The sequence below is a fragment of the Agelaius phoeniceus genome, chromosome 12 (genome assembly GCF_051311805.1).
Source record: "Agelaius phoeniceus isolate bAgePho1 chromosome 12, bAgePho1.hap1, whole genome shotgun sequence".
NCBI lineage: Eukaryota > Metazoa > Chordata > Aves > Passeriformes > Icteridae > Agelaius > Agelaius phoeniceus.
The window spans coordinates 22,228,435-22,247,459 of NC_135276.1; the positions used below are offsets into that span (position 1 = coordinate 22,228,435).

The 19,025-nt window shown below is 42.7% G+C and overlaps 1 protein-coding gene across 3 annotated transcripts in view; it reads left to right on the top strand.

The window, feature by feature from the left end:
* PHLPP2 (PH domain and leucine rich repeat protein phosphatase 2) overlaps positions 1–19,025 on the top strand; it is a 32,907-nt gene that overhangs the window by 7,701 nt on the left and 6,181 nt on the right. For 2 of the 3 annotated variants that reach the window (XM_054640624.2, XM_054640625.2), the window contains 15 exons: positions 1,922–2,112; positions 2,545–2,670; positions 4,123–4,277; positions 8,675–8,821; positions 10,289–10,519; positions 11,249–11,451; positions 11,942–12,002; positions 12,522–12,617; positions 13,911–14,066; positions 14,998–15,198; positions 15,698–15,860; positions 17,099–17,229; positions 17,604–17,714; positions 18,175–18,363; positions 18,492–18,723. In XM_054640624.2, the coding sequence (XP_054496599.2) occupies positions 1,922–2,112; positions 2,545–2,670; positions 4,123–4,277; positions 8,675–8,821; positions 10,289–10,519; positions 11,249–11,451; positions 11,942–12,002; positions 12,522–12,617; positions 13,911–14,066; positions 14,998–15,198; positions 15,698–15,860; positions 17,099–17,229; positions 17,604–17,714; positions 18,175–18,363; positions 18,492–18,723 (2,393 nt within the window). The remainder of the gene's footprint in view (positions 1–1,921; positions 2,113–2,544; positions 2,671–4,122; positions 4,278–8,674; positions 8,822–10,288; positions 10,520–11,248; positions 11,452–11,941; positions 12,003–12,521; positions 12,618–13,910; positions 14,067–14,997; positions 15,199–15,697; positions 15,861–17,098; positions 17,230–17,603; positions 17,715–18,174; positions 18,364–18,491; positions 18,724–19,025) is intronic. The other variant, XM_077184877.1, reaches the window with a different exon arrangement.

Genomic DNA, 19,025 nt, shown 5'->3' on the forward strand with positions numbered 1-19,025 from the left:
ACTTTAGATTTGGCAAGCTGAAAATCCTGCTAACTGAGAAAGAATGTTACAGCTTTAGTTCGTAGTTAACTGTTTGCTCCTGATAAATGTTTGGAGTATGGTTTTCTTATTCAAACTTGCTGTGTGATCAGTGTGACCTGCTTACTCCACATAGCATCATTTTGAACATCCAGCCCAGGACCCCAGTAGGGTGCCAGGAGCAGCTGGACCTTAGTGCCAATCAGCTCTGAAACAGCTCAAACCTCTTCATATGCTACCAGTATCTCTTTGAGTTCAGCCCAATATTGTGGGCTCCAAATCCTCTGTAACCCCAACTCCAGAAGCTGAATGGTTGACCTTGAGTGTGTCCAGCACAGCAGCAATTGGCAGCAGTCTGACTCCAGTCCAGTCGGAGTAGTTGCAATGGCTTGTCACAGGGTTGGAGTAGCCACAAATAGTTGCTTCTCCCTAAACAAGCCCTGAACCACATTCATGATGCCTAGCAATAGGGAACCAGACTGGTTTCAACATCCCAAGGATATTAAAAATTCCCAAATGCTGTTGTAATTAACCTGGAGGAGAAAAAGAGGATGTGGGAAGTATCCACTCCCTAGGCGGGCTCTCTGAGGAGAAAAGGCAAATGGTGTCATTATTGATATTTTCCACTAAATGGCACCAGAGCACAAAGGTAGGGGCCATGCTGAGCACACAGACCACATTACAAAATGCACCATAACCTTAACCCAGCCTTTATAGCAGATAAGGTGTTAAATAATGCAGCCTTGAGAACAAGTGCAAGAAAATTGAGTAAACCAATCAATATTGTGACCAGCCACTGTTAAAGCAATACAATAAATGCTTATAGCAAATCTGTTTTAACACACTCTGGTCAGCTCTGTCTCTGCCCTTAGTGCTTCAGGTTTGGCACCTAAAAGGACTTTTGTGGTTTTACCTCAGCCACCCAATTAGCACCACTCATCTGCTCACTCACACACTGCTTTCCCCCATGGGATGGGAAGGAGAATGGGAAAAAGATGATACCTGTGGACTGAAAACAGTTTAATAATTGAAATAAAGTAAAATAATAATAATTGTAATTAAAAGGGAAATAACAAAGAGAGAGGAATAAGACACAAGTGATGCACAATACACTGCTCATCACACCAGTGCCCTTTCTCTAACAGTGCTCAGCCCTCCTCTCCCAGTTCCTTAAGTTTGTATACTGCATGGTGTTCTATGGTGTGAAATATCCCCTTTGCTAGTTTGGATCACCTGGTACAACCATGCTCCCTTGCAGTTTCTTCTGCACCTGCTTCCTGCAGAGAATGGGATGCTGTAAAGTCCTTGACTGGGTGAGCGCTGCTGAACCAACCGAAACAGCAGTTTTTTTAGTGTTATTTTTTTTTATGTTATCAACATTATTCTCACACTGAAGCCAAAACACAGCCTTGTACCATCTGCCAGGAAGAAAATGAATTCTATCTCAGGCAAAACCAGGATGGTCATCTTCAGGGAAAGAACTTCCTTTGTAGTTGATTTTCCAGGACTTCCTTTTAAGTCCAGTAGAAGCCACTTATTTAATGATTTCAGTGACTTCAGCTGACTCAATGAGAGTTTAAAATTATTTTTCTGTTCCTTTTGAACGAAGGATATTTGGCAAGCATGTGGATTTGCTAAGGTCTGTAACTACCTGTGGATTAAAAACACGATGCATGGCAACCATTCTAACATTGCTCTGGGAGGCACAAGTGGTGCTGGTCAGCCGCTGTTCCTGCACTGAGGATGTTGCTTGTCCTCTGCATGAGACTTTTTTTTTAAGCGCAGTTTGTCTGCTTGTTCTTTACAACACCTGGTTTTGCATGTTAGAGCCGTTTTATTTGTACTCACAGATAAGAATGAAGAACATATGGACAGTAAATGCTAATGTCCCCTTTTTCTTCAGAAAAGCCATGTCAGGTGGAACAGCTGGATCGCATCCTGCTCTCCGGAGTCTATAACGTACGCAAAGGAAAGACCCAGCTGCACAAGTGGGCAGAGCGCTCCGTCACTCTCTGTGGCACGTGCCTCATTGTGTCCTCAGTGAAGGACAGCCATGCAGGGAAGATGCACATCTTGCCTCTCGTGGGAGGGAAGGTAAGGCTTTTTTTTTGTTTTTAGTTCTCTGTAGCCTGGGAAGGAAGAAGAAATGTAGTAGTGATGGGAATTGCCCACAAGAGATTAATGTAGGCTTTTTTAACAGATTATTGCATTAATGTGCCCAAACCTCTTTCTACTTGCTCTGCTTAGGTAGTAGTCTGAAGGCTAATAAAACGAAGAAACACTGTTCAGCTTTCACAGCAGTAGCCAATGTGCATGGGCTCTCTGGAAATTACTACTTCTTGTATCCATTTCAGCAGAAATATGTTAAGCAGGATTTACTTCTGTCTTTTTCTCCAGTGACTACAGCAGTATTTTCGGCAAAATGCAGAAGTGTTACTGGTGGTCAGTAATACTTCACCCTAGACTTCAAGTAGTTGTCATTGCTGGCTCTTAGGCAGACTGCTGTTGTCAATTCTCCCTCCGCAGGTGGAAGAGATGAAACGTCGGCAGTACACCCTTGCTTTCACATCTGCTGGAGCGCAAGCTCAGACCTACCACATTTCCTTTGAAACGCTGGCAGAGTGCCAGCGGTGGCACCGGCAGGCATCCACGGTGAGGCCATGGGGACACTGTGGTTTGGATGTGGGTGCAGGGTACTGTTGCCTTCTTGGGAAGGCAGCAGTGACTTGGTTTCGAAGTCCAGCACGGCGATCTCTCCCTGGGATCCCTCGGGGCCAGTAACGGCCGCTAACACCAATGTGGTGGACGGTTAAAGGCGTTTATTGAGGGGTCTCAAGGGTATTTATGGACTAAGGGGTTTCTCTACGTCAGAAAGGGGTTTGGCTATACTTTCTAGGGTTAGTATGGAGTGGAAAGTTACTGGCATCCATAGGTTAGGGGGGCTACACGTTTGGCTACATTCCAAGGGTGATCCTTATCTCTGGGGAGAGGGGCAGAAGGAGTCCTGTAATTTTCCGTCACAGCCCAAAATCTTCCGAACGCCTGTCCCTTACCTACCACAGGGTACACCACAGGAAGGTTATTATGATGCAAGCTTGATCTGCAGTCAGAGATGATGCTATGATGCTGGAGAAAGTACCCAGGACATTTTCCAGCTTTATTTCCTTCATGCTCTGGGCTACAGAGATTTTTCTCTTAGCCTTCTCTTTTCCTCTACCTGTGCAACATTGTTGAGCAGTAGTTCTGTGCTGTTTTAACCTCTGCTGCACCTACAAGACTAACTTAATCACAGGTCCCTAGAGCAAACCTCAGGGACTGGCTGACTACAGCCATAGAAACCTACAGATTGCATTTGCCCTACTTGAATGTGCTCGAAGTATGACCTGAACATACACAGGGCTGCCTTGAGGTTTGAGATACAGAGACATTGTAGGTCAGCAAGGATATTAAGAAATACAAAATGAGTTCAGGGTAAAGCAGGTCATAAAATGTCAAATTAATCACCGAAGACCTCAAGACAAAACATACTTTATGAAAGGACATGAGATTTGCAGAGACTTTATGAAATGCTGCAAAACCATAATTTATGAAGCCTTTTTATAACAAGTTATGTTTCAAATTTTGTACTCTCCACAAGCTAATAAAAGAAAGAAGTACCTAGAAGTACAGAAGAAGCAGCTATGCTAGGCAGAGGTTCTGTAAACCTCACAGAACTGAACTGGAAAATCAGCTGCTTCCTGTTGCTTCTTGCACCTTTGGAAGGCACTTGAGATTTCTCAATAGAGTTTCCTGAAAGATCCGTTTTCCTCTATTACCCTGGCTCTCTTACAGCCTTGCCTTTAGGCAGTGTGCCCAGTGCACATACAGAGCAGGGCTTTGTGTGAATCCTGGCTGGTATCCAGCTATGCATCCTTGTCAGGGATGTAGCAAAGGGCATAGGCTTGTACTTCATGGACTCCCATTTCCTACATGGACTCTACCTGGTAGGTACAAGGGGTTCTTTCATGTTCTTTTAAATTGTTTATTACTTGTATTCTTTGGTCTTCCATTAGACTTCCAGAGAAAATTTGTTGCACAGCTGCAGCTTTTTCTCTTTCTTTTCAGATTGTGTCTATGCGATTTAGCATGGTTGATCTTTCATGCTACAGCCTTGAGGAAGTACCAGAGCACCTCTTCTACAGTCAAGATATCACCTACCTCAACTTACGTCACAATTTTATGAGAACAAGTGGAGCAGGGAGTCTTGACTCTCTTTGCAGGTCTGCAAAGAATCATTTTTCTCCTACATTTGGAGTCCTTGACATATGGATACAGGAATGAAGTATTGCCTGTTCTCTTGGGGATGGTAAAAAAATTGATCTTTAGGAAGCTCTAACAAGTGAGGGGGTTGGAAGCAGAACTGAGCAGCACAAGCAGGAATAAACTTCCAACAATTTATAGTATTCATGAGCTCCCTTCCACAGATTCTGTGCTAACTCTGATGTGAGATAAGCCTTGTGGGGTGACATGCCATTTCTGTGGACAAGATGCAATAGTAATATTAGGCTGCTTGCTAAGCAGAGACCATCTTGGGGTATAAAATAAAAAGCAAGGAAAAGCATAATGCTGCTGCTGTGAATAAGTTTGTAGGAAAAAGTTTAGGTCTGAAAAACCTTGTTTCGGCAAGTTCTTAATGTGTATTTGGAATTGGCAGAGGGCCTGTGAGACTCCAGCTTTGCTTTGGAAACTTGTGATGATCTGCTTTTAAGAGAGTAGCAGTTGTGTGATGGTATGGAAGCATGATGTAGTCATCTTAGGTAAGTGAAGGAGTCTTACAAAAATATTTTTAAATTAATTTCCCAAAATCATACAAATCTAGAGGGAGATTAGTCTGTTGATATGAATACCAGCCATGCTAAACAGAATTCAAGGAGTTGCTCTATGAGTTTTGGAAACTGTTAGGAAGCTTATAGTAATATTGTCCAATGGCTCTGTTTGGAATACATTTCCCTAAGGAAAATGTATGTGGAGAAACTTTGCAAAACTGCTTTTTGGTTTTTTGTTTGTTTTGGTTTGTTGTTGTTGTGGTTTTGAGGTTTGGTTGTTTTTGTCATTTTGGTTTGTTGGGTTTTTTTTTTTTTCAAGGTGGGGTGGGGTGGGGAAGGCTTTATTTTTGTTTTCTTTGTCTCTAGGGGCCTACTACTGTGCTATTTAATTTTTCTTCCTCTAGGGTAATGAGATGCCCAGGTATCTATGAGAATATACAATGAAAAAAAAATTGCTCACTTTTGGGAATTCTTTGCAGTTTCCTTGCAAGCCAGAATTTAGTCTGGTTTTCCAAATTTGTTTAAAAGTTTTCTAATGCTGAATTGTAATAGATTCTGTTACCGGAGAAGCTGCTTAAAATCATTTAAGATTTTGCTTTCTACTTGTCTCTTCAGCTACATTGTATGATTTTGAAAAGCACATCAGAACTTCATTTTCTAAAATGGAGTATCCTTGGTTCACAGGATCAGAAAGGGGCTTGAAATTTCTCTTGACCTTGCATGTAGTCAACAAGAAATCTGACATGTCAGAAACTCAACTCTTTTCCTGGCAGTGACTGTCTGATGAAGCTGAAATCCGCAAACAAACAAAAGCCATAAAAGAAGCTCTCACTTCACACAATCTTGAATAAGCAGATAGCATTAGGTTGCCCACATAAGGCTGCTCATTGCCTTTTGAAAAGATTTTCTATCTGAGGTTTTTAGGATGCTTCTAAGATTACAGCACCACAAGAAGATCCTTGCTCACTTGCAGTAGGTGCTCTCAGTGCATTGAGACTGTCAATTCCCAACAGCAGAATTTTTCACAATGATCAGATCTCTTCCTCTGAGATCTTCAAGCTCTAGGAGTCTAATTACCTATAACTATAGTAACGGAGCAAAAATAACTGGCTAAAGGGAAAATGTTAAGCAAAGAGCATCAAATAGCCCTAACTGCTTTGTTACATCGCCTAGTTTATTTTTTATGGATTCTAGTGCCTTTCAAGCATCTCCCTTATCTGACAAACTCTGAGATCTGGTCTTCATTGATACATGTGTGTGCACACACATGTATACATCTGCATGTCTCTTGTCAGCATTTTAGCTAGTTGATACATATTTGTGCTGGTGTGCTTTGGTGGCAGAACAGGATGTGTTAAACTTGGAATATTTCAGGGCAGCACCAGTTTGGGCTGCTAAACAGAGGATGGTAATGTCGCAGACATCTTTTCACTAAAAATCCTTTCTTTAGGATTTTTCCTTCTGAGAAGCTAAGAGGCCTCAGAGACAGAATGTAAACAATGGTTATCTGCTGCTGTGGAATGCAACAGGTCCACCTGTGATTGGCCCATCTTGGATGTTTATAATTAATGGCCAATCAAGGACCGAGCTATCTTGGACAGAGTCTGAGAGAGCTGCCTTTGTTATCATTCTTTTCTATTCTTAGCTTAGTTAGCTTCTGAGAAAACCTGTCCTTCTTTTTCTTTTATTATAGTTATAATGTAATATATATATATATATATATATATATCATAAAATAATAAATCAAGCCTTCTGAACATGGAGTCAACATTCTTGTCTCTTCCCTCATCCAAGAACCCCTGTGAACACGGTCACATGGCAATGCCATGGAAGATGCACTGCTGTGTTTCCATACTTCTTTGTTGTCTCAGTATGCCCTGTGAGAGCAGAAACCATAACCTGAGGAGCCACAACGATTTTGGAATCTTTATCCCTTATAATACCTGGTTCATATCTACAGCTTGAATGAGAGTTGCATTTCCACTCCACTCCACTCCTACATCACTACATGAGCTTACTGAGGCAAAGAAGAAGGAACAGAAGGAGAGCTCAAAAGGCTTTAGAGTACTGTCCTCCCCACTGAGTATGGAAGTCTGCGTGAGGAAACTCAGACCAAGCTGTGTCATATACCAGTTTCCCTTCAGCTTTTGGAAACTGTAATGCCCCTCTTGTGCTTGCCTTGATATTTTTGCAGAGGGATGAATTCTAAACATTAGTTGTGCTGTTGTGTTTAATGCTGCGTCTCTCAGAGCAGCTGCTCACTATGCTCTTAGAGAGAGGAAACACTGCTTGGCACTAAGAACAGGTGCTGCAAAAGCCATTGCAGAACTCCTGAGAAAGCAGTTTTATTAAAGCATTTGCTGATTTCAAGCCCTGAGAGCCATGACCTGTCCTAAATCTCCTCAAGTTGAACCAGCTAATGAGATTGCTAAAATCTTTAGGTTCATCCTCATTGTTTCCTTCTTTTCCAATACTATGATGGAGTTTTGTGTGCAAGTTTCTAATTTTTGTATCATTGTTAGGCCTTTGCATTATCCTTCCTTTGAGGAAGGCTTTTACCAACATAGCATCTTTTTCTCTTTGGCTTTCAGTTGCAGTACAAGAGAGTCTGTGGCTGTAGCAAACAAAAATGCCTGTGCCCTTATTCATATGATGGGGTGCTCAAAGCAAACAACTCATATCCAAGTTTCAGCTATGCTCCCTCTTTCAAAAGAATAACATCCCCCAAGGTTATAAAGCATGGAGGAATATTATGCATAATTCCTACACAGATCATTACAAGTATTTTGAATCCAAAAAACGTCACTATAAAGAAGAAAACAACTCCAAAACCTTTCAGTTCTATATTTCAAGACATCTCAAGCTAGAAGTAATATTCTCCCTCAAGCTAATTAACCTTGGTTTTGTTACTGATATTAGAACATTTGTTTCAAAATAAGAGCTACTCACCAATGCCTGGAAAAAGTCAGGTGGGGGAGGCAGATGAAAAACTGCATGTTTCCAAGAAGTAGTTCTCTGGTACATGAAATGTGCAGTTATCTCATTGAAATGAGATACTAATTTCCCCACTGAATTAATTTTTGGTGGTTCCAGTTTGGGATGAAGAGGGAACAATGCTTGGGGAACAATACTTTTGCTTCCTGTAGAAGGAGGCAGGAACTCTTGGAGGAGAACCCTGCTGTGTGTTACCCCAGCCATGCTAAGTTCCTTCTCTGTCTTTGGAGCTAGCTGAAGGAGCTAGAGCTAGGTAACCCTTTTGCAGGCACTGGAGGGGCTGTGGTGACTGTGGGGCTGCCTGTTCTTGGGGCAGTGTGTGCCATGCAGTCTGCTGAGCAAGGAGCACTGTGGCTGTGCAATCTTGTTCCAGGACCTCTGGGTGCAGCTCTTGGGCTTCCCAGCATGAAGCAAGCGCTTTCCTAGTTTTCCCTTTTACAGCTTGGCTTGGCTTTCTGTTTTATTCTCAGAATAGTCCTAGTAAATGTTTTCAGCTCCTCTTTTCCCAAGCTACATAATTGTAGACTCTTACTGTAGTTAATTCTTCTAAGCCAAATTTTTTAACTGAGCATTTTATTCACCTTAATCTTAGTAGCAGTCACTAGGACGAAGCTTGTTAGGTCGGTGTAGAAGGTCATTATCAGTTGCTGCAGTAAACCCGTGGTATTTGATCACTTTCAGCATGACAGTTGAGAAGAATATCAATGACTTAAACCCAAATTTATGCAGAGACTCCTGTAATGAGTTAGCTGACTGTATCACCAGTGTACAAATACTTTAAAATTCTTTGTGACTGGTTTGTGTATTTTTGCTTTTAGACATGTATTTTGTGCATTAACTAGTGTTCTTGCTAATAGGTTTTCTCAGTTGAAGAGTCTGAACTTGTCTCATAATAGACTGGGAGAGTTTCCTGTATCACTGTGTGAGATCTCTACTCTGACAGAGCTTAATATTTCCTGTAATGGACTTCATTACTTGCCAAGTCAGATTGGCAAACTGTTGAAGTGAGTATGTTCTTTACATCTGTGATCATAAGTACCCTTGGTGCCTCAGCTGAGCACTACTGATGTGCAGCTACTGTTTCTGAAAGTGTGAAAAAAACAAAAAACTAGGGCAGCCTGTTATATCCATGAAGGCTGAATGATTAATTTGACTCCAGCAGAAGGTCAAGAACTAAGATGTGCAATCCCTTAATCACTACCAGGAAAACATCACAACTGCTAGCACAGAAAACATAAGGAAACTTGATACAGGTAAAGCACTGAAGGCAACTGCATTGTTTCTCAAATAAGTCTATGTGCATTTTTCTCCAGCTTCAGAGTTGTTTGACTTTCTGCATTTGTTATTTGAATTTAATATTTTCAGTACTGATGTAATTTCTATTGAAGTTTTAATTTATTGTAAAAACTTTTCTGTGATAACTTCTCACAGGGGTCTAGTGATTTTTGTCAGCACTGGTATGTTTGATTGTGTTCTACAGATTTAGCTGCTTTTGTGTTAGAGGATTTTAACATGAAAAAACTTGAGCAATCCCCTCTGAAAATTTTGTATTAAAGTGTTTGCTGGAGCCTTGTCCATTTTCCCCAGTAGCTGCCCCAAATGCATAAGAGCTTAAGCTTAGGCAAATTTAATTGCAAGACTGTTAGTACATTTAGATAAACATCAATAGATGTTTATCTAAATGTGCATATGGATAAACATTAATATTGAACTGTTGATTTGTTGTGGACTTCTTTCCCTCCAACTTGTATCTTTAAAAAAGGCATGTCTGCAGCCACACTGGATGTGAACAAGTAATTTCCTCAATAATCTTTTAGCCATATGCAAACTGTGAGGATAAAGTTATATGTAGGCATACACCTCCTGGAGGTTTATAGTATAGTTATGGGTCCAGTTATCTTGATGACTCCTTGAGCCTTTATTCATAAGAACTTTTTGTGGCCTTGGATTTAATTTCTACCACCACTAAACACAGAAAGATCTCTGTTGGAACATAATCATAGTAAGGGAATTGTATACTTGGGATCTGAGTCTCAAAAGCCATACAACCTTTGAAACAATTCATTATACAACAGAGCTACCTTATTCTTTTCTGAGTGTGTGTTGGAACGGACAACTGGAGTGTAAAAATCTTCTACTAGTGCGTTAATGTGGTAGGAAGTGTGATTAAACTGTGCCATTTGTAGAAAATTAAGTAATTAAGTAAATATCTTTAATTTACAGTGTAAGTACTGGTTTGTATTTTGCTTATGTTAACTTACAATCTTTGGCACAACTGGAAGTTCCAAGCCTATTACATGTGTGATAAAAGTACTTCAGTAAATTTATGTGTATAAGAATAAAATTAGCTGTTATTTAAAAATAACCACATTGAGATCAGCTAACTATATGAGAAAATTCACTAAAAATACGAAATGTGATGTTCACTGCTCATTGCAGAAGTATTTTCTTTCTCTTTTTCACTGTTGCAGTCTCCAGACCTTCTGTCTTGATGGCAATTTCCTCACATCCTTACCAGAAGAGATGGGAAACCTGCAGCAGCTCAGCTGTCTTGGGCTTTCCTTCAATAACTTCTGTGAACTGCCAGCAATTTGTGAGAAACTTGTCACCTTAGACAAACTAGCCCTGGCAGGGAACTTGATAGAGACCCTGGACCTGACAGTGCTGAACCGCATGGGTCACATCAAAAGTGTGGACCTGAGGTAAGGGGTGAAACTGGCAGGTGTCTATAAAATAGATTGGTACTTTCCATTTACAGCAGAGGATCTGTGCAACTTCTGGTACATTTTGCTATAATAACTAGGTTCAGTTTTTTCTCTTACTGGTTCTTTAGCTTTTATGGAGTTCTGTTTCTGAGGGTGTGCAGAATCCACTTGGAAAAGCAAGCTTAATTGAGCAGTGCCAGATGCTGAATGTGACCCAGCTCTCTAGTTTCCAGCTCTAGTTGAGCTTTGGTTGCTCAAGGTACTCAAACCTTGTTCTCTTCTTCCCTTCTTTGCCTCCCTGCCCTAGAGATGTGATCCTGATTCTCCAGGCTGCCAACTGCAGATCTCTCAGAAAGGGACAAAGATCTTTTTGTGTGTGGCAAGGCAGTCTAGTATCTGTTCTCTGCATTAGCTTCCTGTGTCCATGCAGAGTAGCTGCCCCTTGACCTGGTTTCTGTTTTCTAGACTGGGTCTTTTTTCAGAATCTCTTAAAAATTTGGGAATCATTAAAATGATTATGTGTAGCAGTGTAGACAAAGAAAATGTTTTTCTTTGTATTCACTGCCTGAAATTTGCCATTGCTTGTCACACATTTCATTCACTGTGCTCACCTCTGATGTTAGCCTTCACCAGAATTCTTCATTTCCTCTTCTTTCTTCTCTCTTACCAATGTCCAGTGTTCAGTGTCTTATTTTCTGACTTTTTAACTCATCTCTGAGTGTTTAGGCTGAACAACCTGAAGAGAGCAGCAGCTGACACTCTGGAGGGGAACAAATCTTTGGCTTACATGGATTTACGAGACAATCAGATGACAGATCTGGATCTGAGCTCCTTGGTCAGCCTGGAGCAGCTGCACTGCGAGCGAAATAAGCTGAGAGAGCTGACTCTGAGCGGCTTCTCCCTTCGGGCCCTGTATGCCAACAGCAACTGTATGTCTCTTTGTCTTCTTCACTTGCCGTTTCCCTTTAAGCCCTGAGAGGAAAGGAAAACAGCCTTTTGTCCTCTCTCACGCATTAAAAAAATACTTATGTTGATGTCATTGTGGTGAAACCATATGCAATGGGTCCTCTGAGGTTAGCTCCTATGGGTCACACATAGGCTGTGTAACAGTGTGGAGATTGTAGTGTTATATCCAAGGAATTCATGTTCCATTGAGATCTGTTTGGGAGCCCACAAAGAAAAGTACAGTTCTCCCTTGTTCTGGTGCTCCACATGACAGATGGAGAACTGGATAGTGAGACACTATAGTGTGTCATATGGTAGATGTATGAAGTGTGAACTCCGTGATGGGAAGTATCAATGGGGACCTTGAGTCTCCATAAAGAAAGACTGTGAGTCTCATTTGATAACTAAGCTGCATCTCTGTGCTGTTTTCTCTCTGAAGCTCTGCAATCATACTTATTTGCTTTACTTCATCAGGTCTGACAGCTGTCAATATTTATCCGGTTCCTGGTCTACTGACATGTCTAGAACTCTCTCAGTAAGTGATAATACACAACAGAATTTAAAGCAAGTATCTGGACATCTTGAGAGCAATTAAAAACAATAGAACTTCAAAGCCCAGCACTAAACAATGATGAAAGTGTCCCAGACCAGAAGCCCTTCTGAACCAGTATGACCTTTTCAGGTGACTTCGCTGTCCTTCAGCTGTAGGCTGTGATTAGGAAAAAAAAATCCAAGCAGGGACCACTGAACTTTGGCAGCTTACTGAACTGAGTGGGGGGGGATCTGTGGATCAAATCTTTAGAGTAGTTCCAAGTGATCTCTGCTGTTGGTTTCATTGCCTACACCTGCCCTTGGAGCAGCATTGTGAGACCTGTAAGATAGGATGCCCTGCCAAGTCATGAGCCAGTTCAGTTTGCATTATCCGTGACTAACTCAGATGCTGTTCATTTTTTGCCTGTTGCTTTTGGTTTGGCTGTCACTAAAATCATGCAGCATTCAGAGTCTTTTCCATATGGAGTGCTGGTTTCTAGCTTTTCCCACTTGCTTTTCTCAGCAATCAACTACAGTGTGTCCCAGACTGGGCCTGTGAAGCAAAGAAACTGGAAGCTTTGGATGTGAGCTACAATCTACTCTTGGAGCTTCCATCGAGGTCAGAAAACCTTCGTAAACAGAGCTGAGCTTTTTTCTACAATGGGCTGTCTGGGAAGAGAAAAGCAGTGCTATTCCCGTTGCTTAATTCCTTGTTATGTCGAGATACTTACTCTCACTTACTTTTTCTATGTAGCATCATAAATTCTCTGCATTCAAATGTTGGAAAGAACCAGTTTCTAGGTCAGCATTTTGAACAGTAGGGGCTAGGTAATTCTGTCCTGTGCTTTCGGCTGCTACTGCAGCTGTTTGCACCTGGCATAGAACATGCTGCTGTGATTTATATGTGTCATCATACTGTCTGTAAACACAGGTCATAGGTGAGACCCTAATACATTTTGCATCATGCCACAGAAATTTCATCTGTTACCTTTGACAGGCAGTTATCACAAAGGGACAATTCAGCTGATCTCAAATGTAGCTTTCACAGTACACCATCAGCCAGCTCCTTTCTCCCTATTTCCCTTTCAGTTTCTGCAGAAATGCAGTGAATGAGAGCCAAGAACTAATACAATTTTGCAGTTATTTAGCCTAGGAAGAAGCAAACCATAAACATTCTCAGCCTAATAAGGGTGTTTGATGGGGCTGTGATTTGATGAATGACACAGTGCCTGGGGTAAGTTGCACTAAAATTGAATGGAGAAGTGGTTAACAGGGAAGAAATGCAGAACATGGGTTGGAGAAGTTGAAGCAAGAGACATAGGAGGTGAACAGCAGTGACATTCCAGTGATTGCCACAGAAAAACTGTATACATCAAAAGCAAGAAAAGGACACAGCAAGGATGTGATGGTGAGAACTTAGAAGAGAATTTTAGCCAATCCAGTGGATTAAAGGGACCAAATTTTAAGTATATTATGCAAAGAATAATTTACTGCCTCGGAAATAATACAGGAGTGTTAAGCCGCTAGTTAAAGCTTTGAATTTATGTTGGCACTGTGGAAGCACATCTTTCTACCTACAAGTGACAACAGGCATTTAAAGCATTCCTTTGTGACTTCTTTCTTTGTCTGCCTGAGAGAATGCTGGGCACATGCACACCAACTCGAACCACAAGATACCAAAGAGTAGTAGTGTAGAGGGAAGCGAAGATACGCACCCAAGCATTCAGAGAGACTTGAGTCATCTTACCCTGTGTGTTGTTCTGCTTTATAATTGTTTCCATTTTATGGATGGGTGTATTTTAATTTTTCCCTGTTGTACAAGCAAATTAAGTGGATTAAATACTACCTTTCCCACTCTGTGAATGTCAAGAGGAATGAACCAAGTTAAATAGAAAACCCTGTGTCTTTCTAGGATCCTCAGAAGCTTAAGTCTTCGGAAGTTGATGGTGGGGCACAATCATCTGCAGAGCCTTCCACCTCTTCAAGAACACATTCCACTGGAGGTGCTGGACCTTCAGCACAATCTGTTGACTAAACTCCCAGAGACACTCTTTGTCAAAGCTCTGAAGTGAGTGTCAGTATCAAACATCTTTTGTCCGCATTATCCTTTGGAGTGTATGGGCTGAAAGTGGCACCTGTGTGACTGTCCTTGCAAGGTTCCATTTGCATAAGAGATAACGAGGTATGCTCTTGGTGAGGAGGTTATTCAGGTGCCATAAGGGAAGCCATCAAGCTGATTCGAAGGAATCAGTCCATGTTACTGTATAATTACAGGAAAACAGAAGCTGCCAGAAGAACTTTGTCTTTAAAAGTAGTCATAAGTTCAAGTGCAAAGAAAAGAAGCCAGTTAGATTCAGGTCATTCGAGAGCAACAAGAGAGACCCTTTACAAATGAACAGTCTCTCCTAACTGTATTCACACTGGAGTTAGCCCTTCTTTAAAGAAGCCCTTCTTTAAGTAAAGTTTTATGTTGTCTGCTTCCACCAGTATTACCCATGGGCTTTTCAGTACTCACTGTTTACTGTAAAAATGCATCCACAGTGCATATAGCTAGTAAGTCATTAGTAGACTCACTGCACAATTATCACACTCCCCCCACACACTACAAACCACATAAAACAATGACGCACTAACAAACCAACCAGCATCACAATTGCTATCTTAACCACCATGTCTGTCATACTCCTTCCTATCTCCCCTATAATCCTTACCGTTGTCTAAGAAACTTAGGATTACCTAAACCAAAGGCCTTCAAAGCCTTAAACAAGAGTTAAACCCTCTTAGTTTCTGCTTAAGTCCGCAGGCCACTACCCTGCATCCCCTAAATGCAACTCAGGTGCTTTAATTAAGCTAAGCTTAATATGACTAGGGATGTTACAGTATTGTCTGGCCTCCTGTCTCATACTGCTGTCTACACTGGCATTTGTACAGCTCCTTTTCCATGTTAATGGAGTGGTTTGGATGATGTGAAGTCTGATTCTTGCACTTGCTGTGGTTAGCCTCAGGTACCTGAATGCATCTGCCAACAGCCTGGAGTCCTTGCCCTCCACGTGTCCGGGGGAGGAGAGTTTGAGCATGCTGCAGCTGCTATACTTGACTAATAACAACCTCACAGATCAATGCATCCCTGTCTTGGTGGGACACCCAAACCTACGGATCCTGCATCTGGCAAACAACAACCTGCAGACTTTCCCTGCAAGGTAAGTCAGTAAGGCTGTTAGGCAAGACAATGCTGGGAGGAAGCTGCCACCTCCCCATGATTGTATGTGAGTCAAAGTCAGAGTGAGATGCTCTCCCTGTGGCTTGAAGACAAAAACCTGACATTTTCTACACACAAAAGGAGGAGAAACTTGTTAAGGGGGATTGGCACAGGGTAGTGCTGTCTGTAGGTTTTCCTGTTCTAGTTAAGGTGCCATCCAGGGGGACCAAGGGATGTAACTTCTTGTGTTGCATATGTGTGGGGATGGGGTGATATTTCTTTGCAACTTCAGCACTGATGGTGAAGGGTCTGTCTGTTGTACAAATCCAAGCCAGGCTTGGGGACCCTGCATCTTACTAGAGCATCTCCTAGGACTTTGGATCTCCTGTCAGTAAATCAGAAAAGTAGCTCATCAAGGGCAGTGTCTGTAGATACCTCATCTGCAACTTCAGAAAGTTACAATGTCTGTAAGATACAGTATTTTTTTGTTTCCATTTCAGCAAACTTAGTAAGCTGGAGCACTTGGAAGAACTGAATCTGAGTGGAAACAAACTGAAAACAATTCCTACAACGGTTGCAAACTGCAAGCTACTTCATACGCTTATTGCACACTCTAATGAAATCAGCATTTTTCCAGAAATCCTGCATTTGCCCCGTATTCAGGTATTTGTATGGAGAAGATAAAGAGATATCTGGGTAAAGTTTGGGCTATAGAATGAGTAACTGCTAGGAGAGAACAGGAGGTCCCAGCAAGGCCAAGTGCAAGGTGCTGTACCTGGGTCAGGGCTGCCCCTGGTATCAATCCAGACTGGGCATGAATGGTCGAGAGCAGCCCTGCTGAGAAGGGCTTGGGGATGCTGCTGGATGAGAGGCTGGACATGCCCTGGCCATATGTGCTGGCACCCAGAAACCCCCCACACATCCCGGGCTCATCCCCAGTGGCATAGACAGCAGGTAAGGAGAGGATTCTGCCCCCCTGCCCTGCTCAGATGTGATCCCACCTGGAGGGCTGCACCCAGGTCCTCAGCACAAGAAGGACTTAGACCTCTTGGAGTGGGTCCAGAGGAGTCCATGAAGATGATCAGAAGGCTGGAGCATCTCTGCTGTGGCAATGGGCTGAGTGGTTTGGAGTTGTTCAGCTTGGAGAAGAAAAGGGTCTGGAGTAACCTTATTGCAACCTTGCATTACCTAAAGTGACTAAAAGAGAACTTGTGAGGGACTTTGGACAAAGGCATCGGTTGACAGCATAAGGGGGAATGGCTTTAAAGTGAAAGAGAGTAGGTCTAGGTTGGATATTAGGAAGAAACTCTTCCCTGTGTGGGTGGGGAGACCATGGCACAGGTTGCCCAGAGAAGCTGTGGCTGCCCCATCCCTGGAAGTTTCGAGGCCAGGTTGGACAGGTCTTGGAGCAACTTCTTGTAGTGGAAGGTGTCCCTGCCCATGGTAGATGTGTTGAAAAAATGAGCTCTAAGGTCTCTTCCAGCACAGATATTCTGTGGCTCTATGATTTTGCTTGATCAACCCGAGAAGAGGCCACACAATATGCCTTCTAGATCTCTCACCTTTCTGAGTTGAACAAAGATCATGTCACCTTTACCCCTTGTCTCTGACATTTCTGGTTGCTTGCATTTGAGACAGTGGGCAGTGTTAAATAGCTAGGCAGGTTTGCATATAGAGGCTTTCCTTTATCTTTGGTGTGACCTAGTCTTTCAGTATTGGAGTCATGGCTATTACAGGTTGCTTATAAATCGTTCTTCTGACAAGTCAGATCCACTTCCATAACCTGTGTGTGAGATACAATAAGTAGCAGGGTTGTATGATGTTTGTAAGGAGCACTGGAGTAACTGATGACACAACACAACACAGTATTTTCTTTGTCATGCTGTTTGTTGCTACTGCAGTTTGTGGATTTGAGCTGCAATGAGTTAACAGAAATCCTAATCCCTGAGGCACTGCCAGGTGCCTTGCAAGAGCTGGATCTGAGTGGAAACACAAACCTGGTGTTAGAACACAAGACACTGGATATCTTCAGGTGAGCCATTGACATGTCAACCCAGTAGTGACCTGCACAGGGAAGGGTAACTCTTGCCAGGAGAGGAAATGGGATAGTAAAGTAAAAGCACTTTATCACTGCATGGTGGAATAATGTTCCCTGCCTGAGGCAGCTGTCTTTGGGAAGGGAAAAGTCTGGGTCTGAAACATCAGAGCAAGGAATTTTTCAGATGGTATGAAGTTTTCCCAGGTGTCTCTGGCATAAGCAGCCAGGCATCACCAGAAGACCTACACCTTAAACTCCTTTCCTTGATGCAGTTCTTTACACAGACTGCTGTCTAAAACTAGACTGGACAAGGTCCTAAGGCCTGTTCAGCAGGTTCTAGAAAAGCATAACTTCTGTTCTCTCTGTAGTCACATTAGCACACTGAAGATTGATGCTAAGCCCTCCCTCACGGCAGACTCGGCACTCACTTCTGTCTTCTGGAGTCACGGAGTAGCTGAGATGGCAGGCCAAAGAAATAAGTGAGTATTATGGTCTGCTGAACACTGACACTGTCTTCTCAGGATACTGGGCAGAGTGCACTGCTGAGCACTCAAGCAGACCTGTTTTGCCCAAGAGCTCATCCTTCCCTTTTTCTCTCTGGATCTCTTACTAAATCTTGGTAACTCATGTCTCCACATTACCTTTTGCCTCAACTTTCACACTTCTCCCAGTACACTTGGACTCTCCTTCCCTCTGCAGCAAAGATGCTTTTTCTCTTGCCAGCTGTGCCTGTGGCCCTCTCCTGCATGTGGTCAAGGAGGATTTGGGAGTTCCAATAATGAAATGCAGCTGTACATCTCCCAGGCTAGTGAATGTAGGGATAGTGGCTTTGCTGCCCTGTGAGAATGGCACTCACAGCAAGGTGCCTGATGGCTGTGGTTTTGAAAACAAGATCATTTTTTGAGACATATTAACTTAGCTTGTATGCTTTTCTGACAGGCTGTGTGTGTCATCCCTGGCACTGGGGAGCTTTGCAGAGGGGGTGGAGGCTGTGTATGGCATGTTTGATGGTGACAAGAATGAAGAACTGCCACGTTTGCTGCAGTGCACCATGGCTGATGTGCTCCTGGAGGAGGTACAGCAGTCTGACACCATGTTCATGTCCAACACCTTCTTGGTCTCCCACAGGTAGGACAGTGAGCAGGCTGGTCTTGGTGGGACTTGCATAAGGTATATCAATGTTAGCTGGGGTGAGGCAGCCCTCCAGAATGCCTGTCAGTAGAGTCTGGAGCCTCCTACACCTTCTCCTCCAACAGGAAGCTGGGCATGGCTGGGCAGAAGCTGGGTTCCTCTGCTGTCCTTTGCTACATTCGTAATGAGGTGGCTGATCCAGCCAGCAACTTTTCTCTGACGGTGGCCAACGTGGGGACGTGCCAAGCCGTTCTGTGCCGAAGTGGAAAAGCACTGCCTCTCTCCAAAGTCTTCAGTCTTGAACAATGTTCAGAAGAAGCCAGGAGAGTCAAGGAACAAAAAGCCATTATAACAGAGGTTGGTTTGGACCCTTTTCACTTCAGCTTCCACACTAACTTAAAAGCTGGGCACAAATATATGAGCTCAGCTGTCTGCATAACATTACAGGGGAGAGGGTGACATGAAGGTCCTGATCTAGTGCTTCCTGCTCTGCTTCATTTGCTGATAATGGGTCACTGTGTTACAGCTCTTCAAGGCTTAGCACTGTGGCTACTGACTGAAAATAACTGTGGGATTAATGTATCACGTTAAATAGTTTAAAAACTGGCTCATTAATGGATTCTGAAAAAGAAATGTGAAATTATTGTATAAGAGACTTC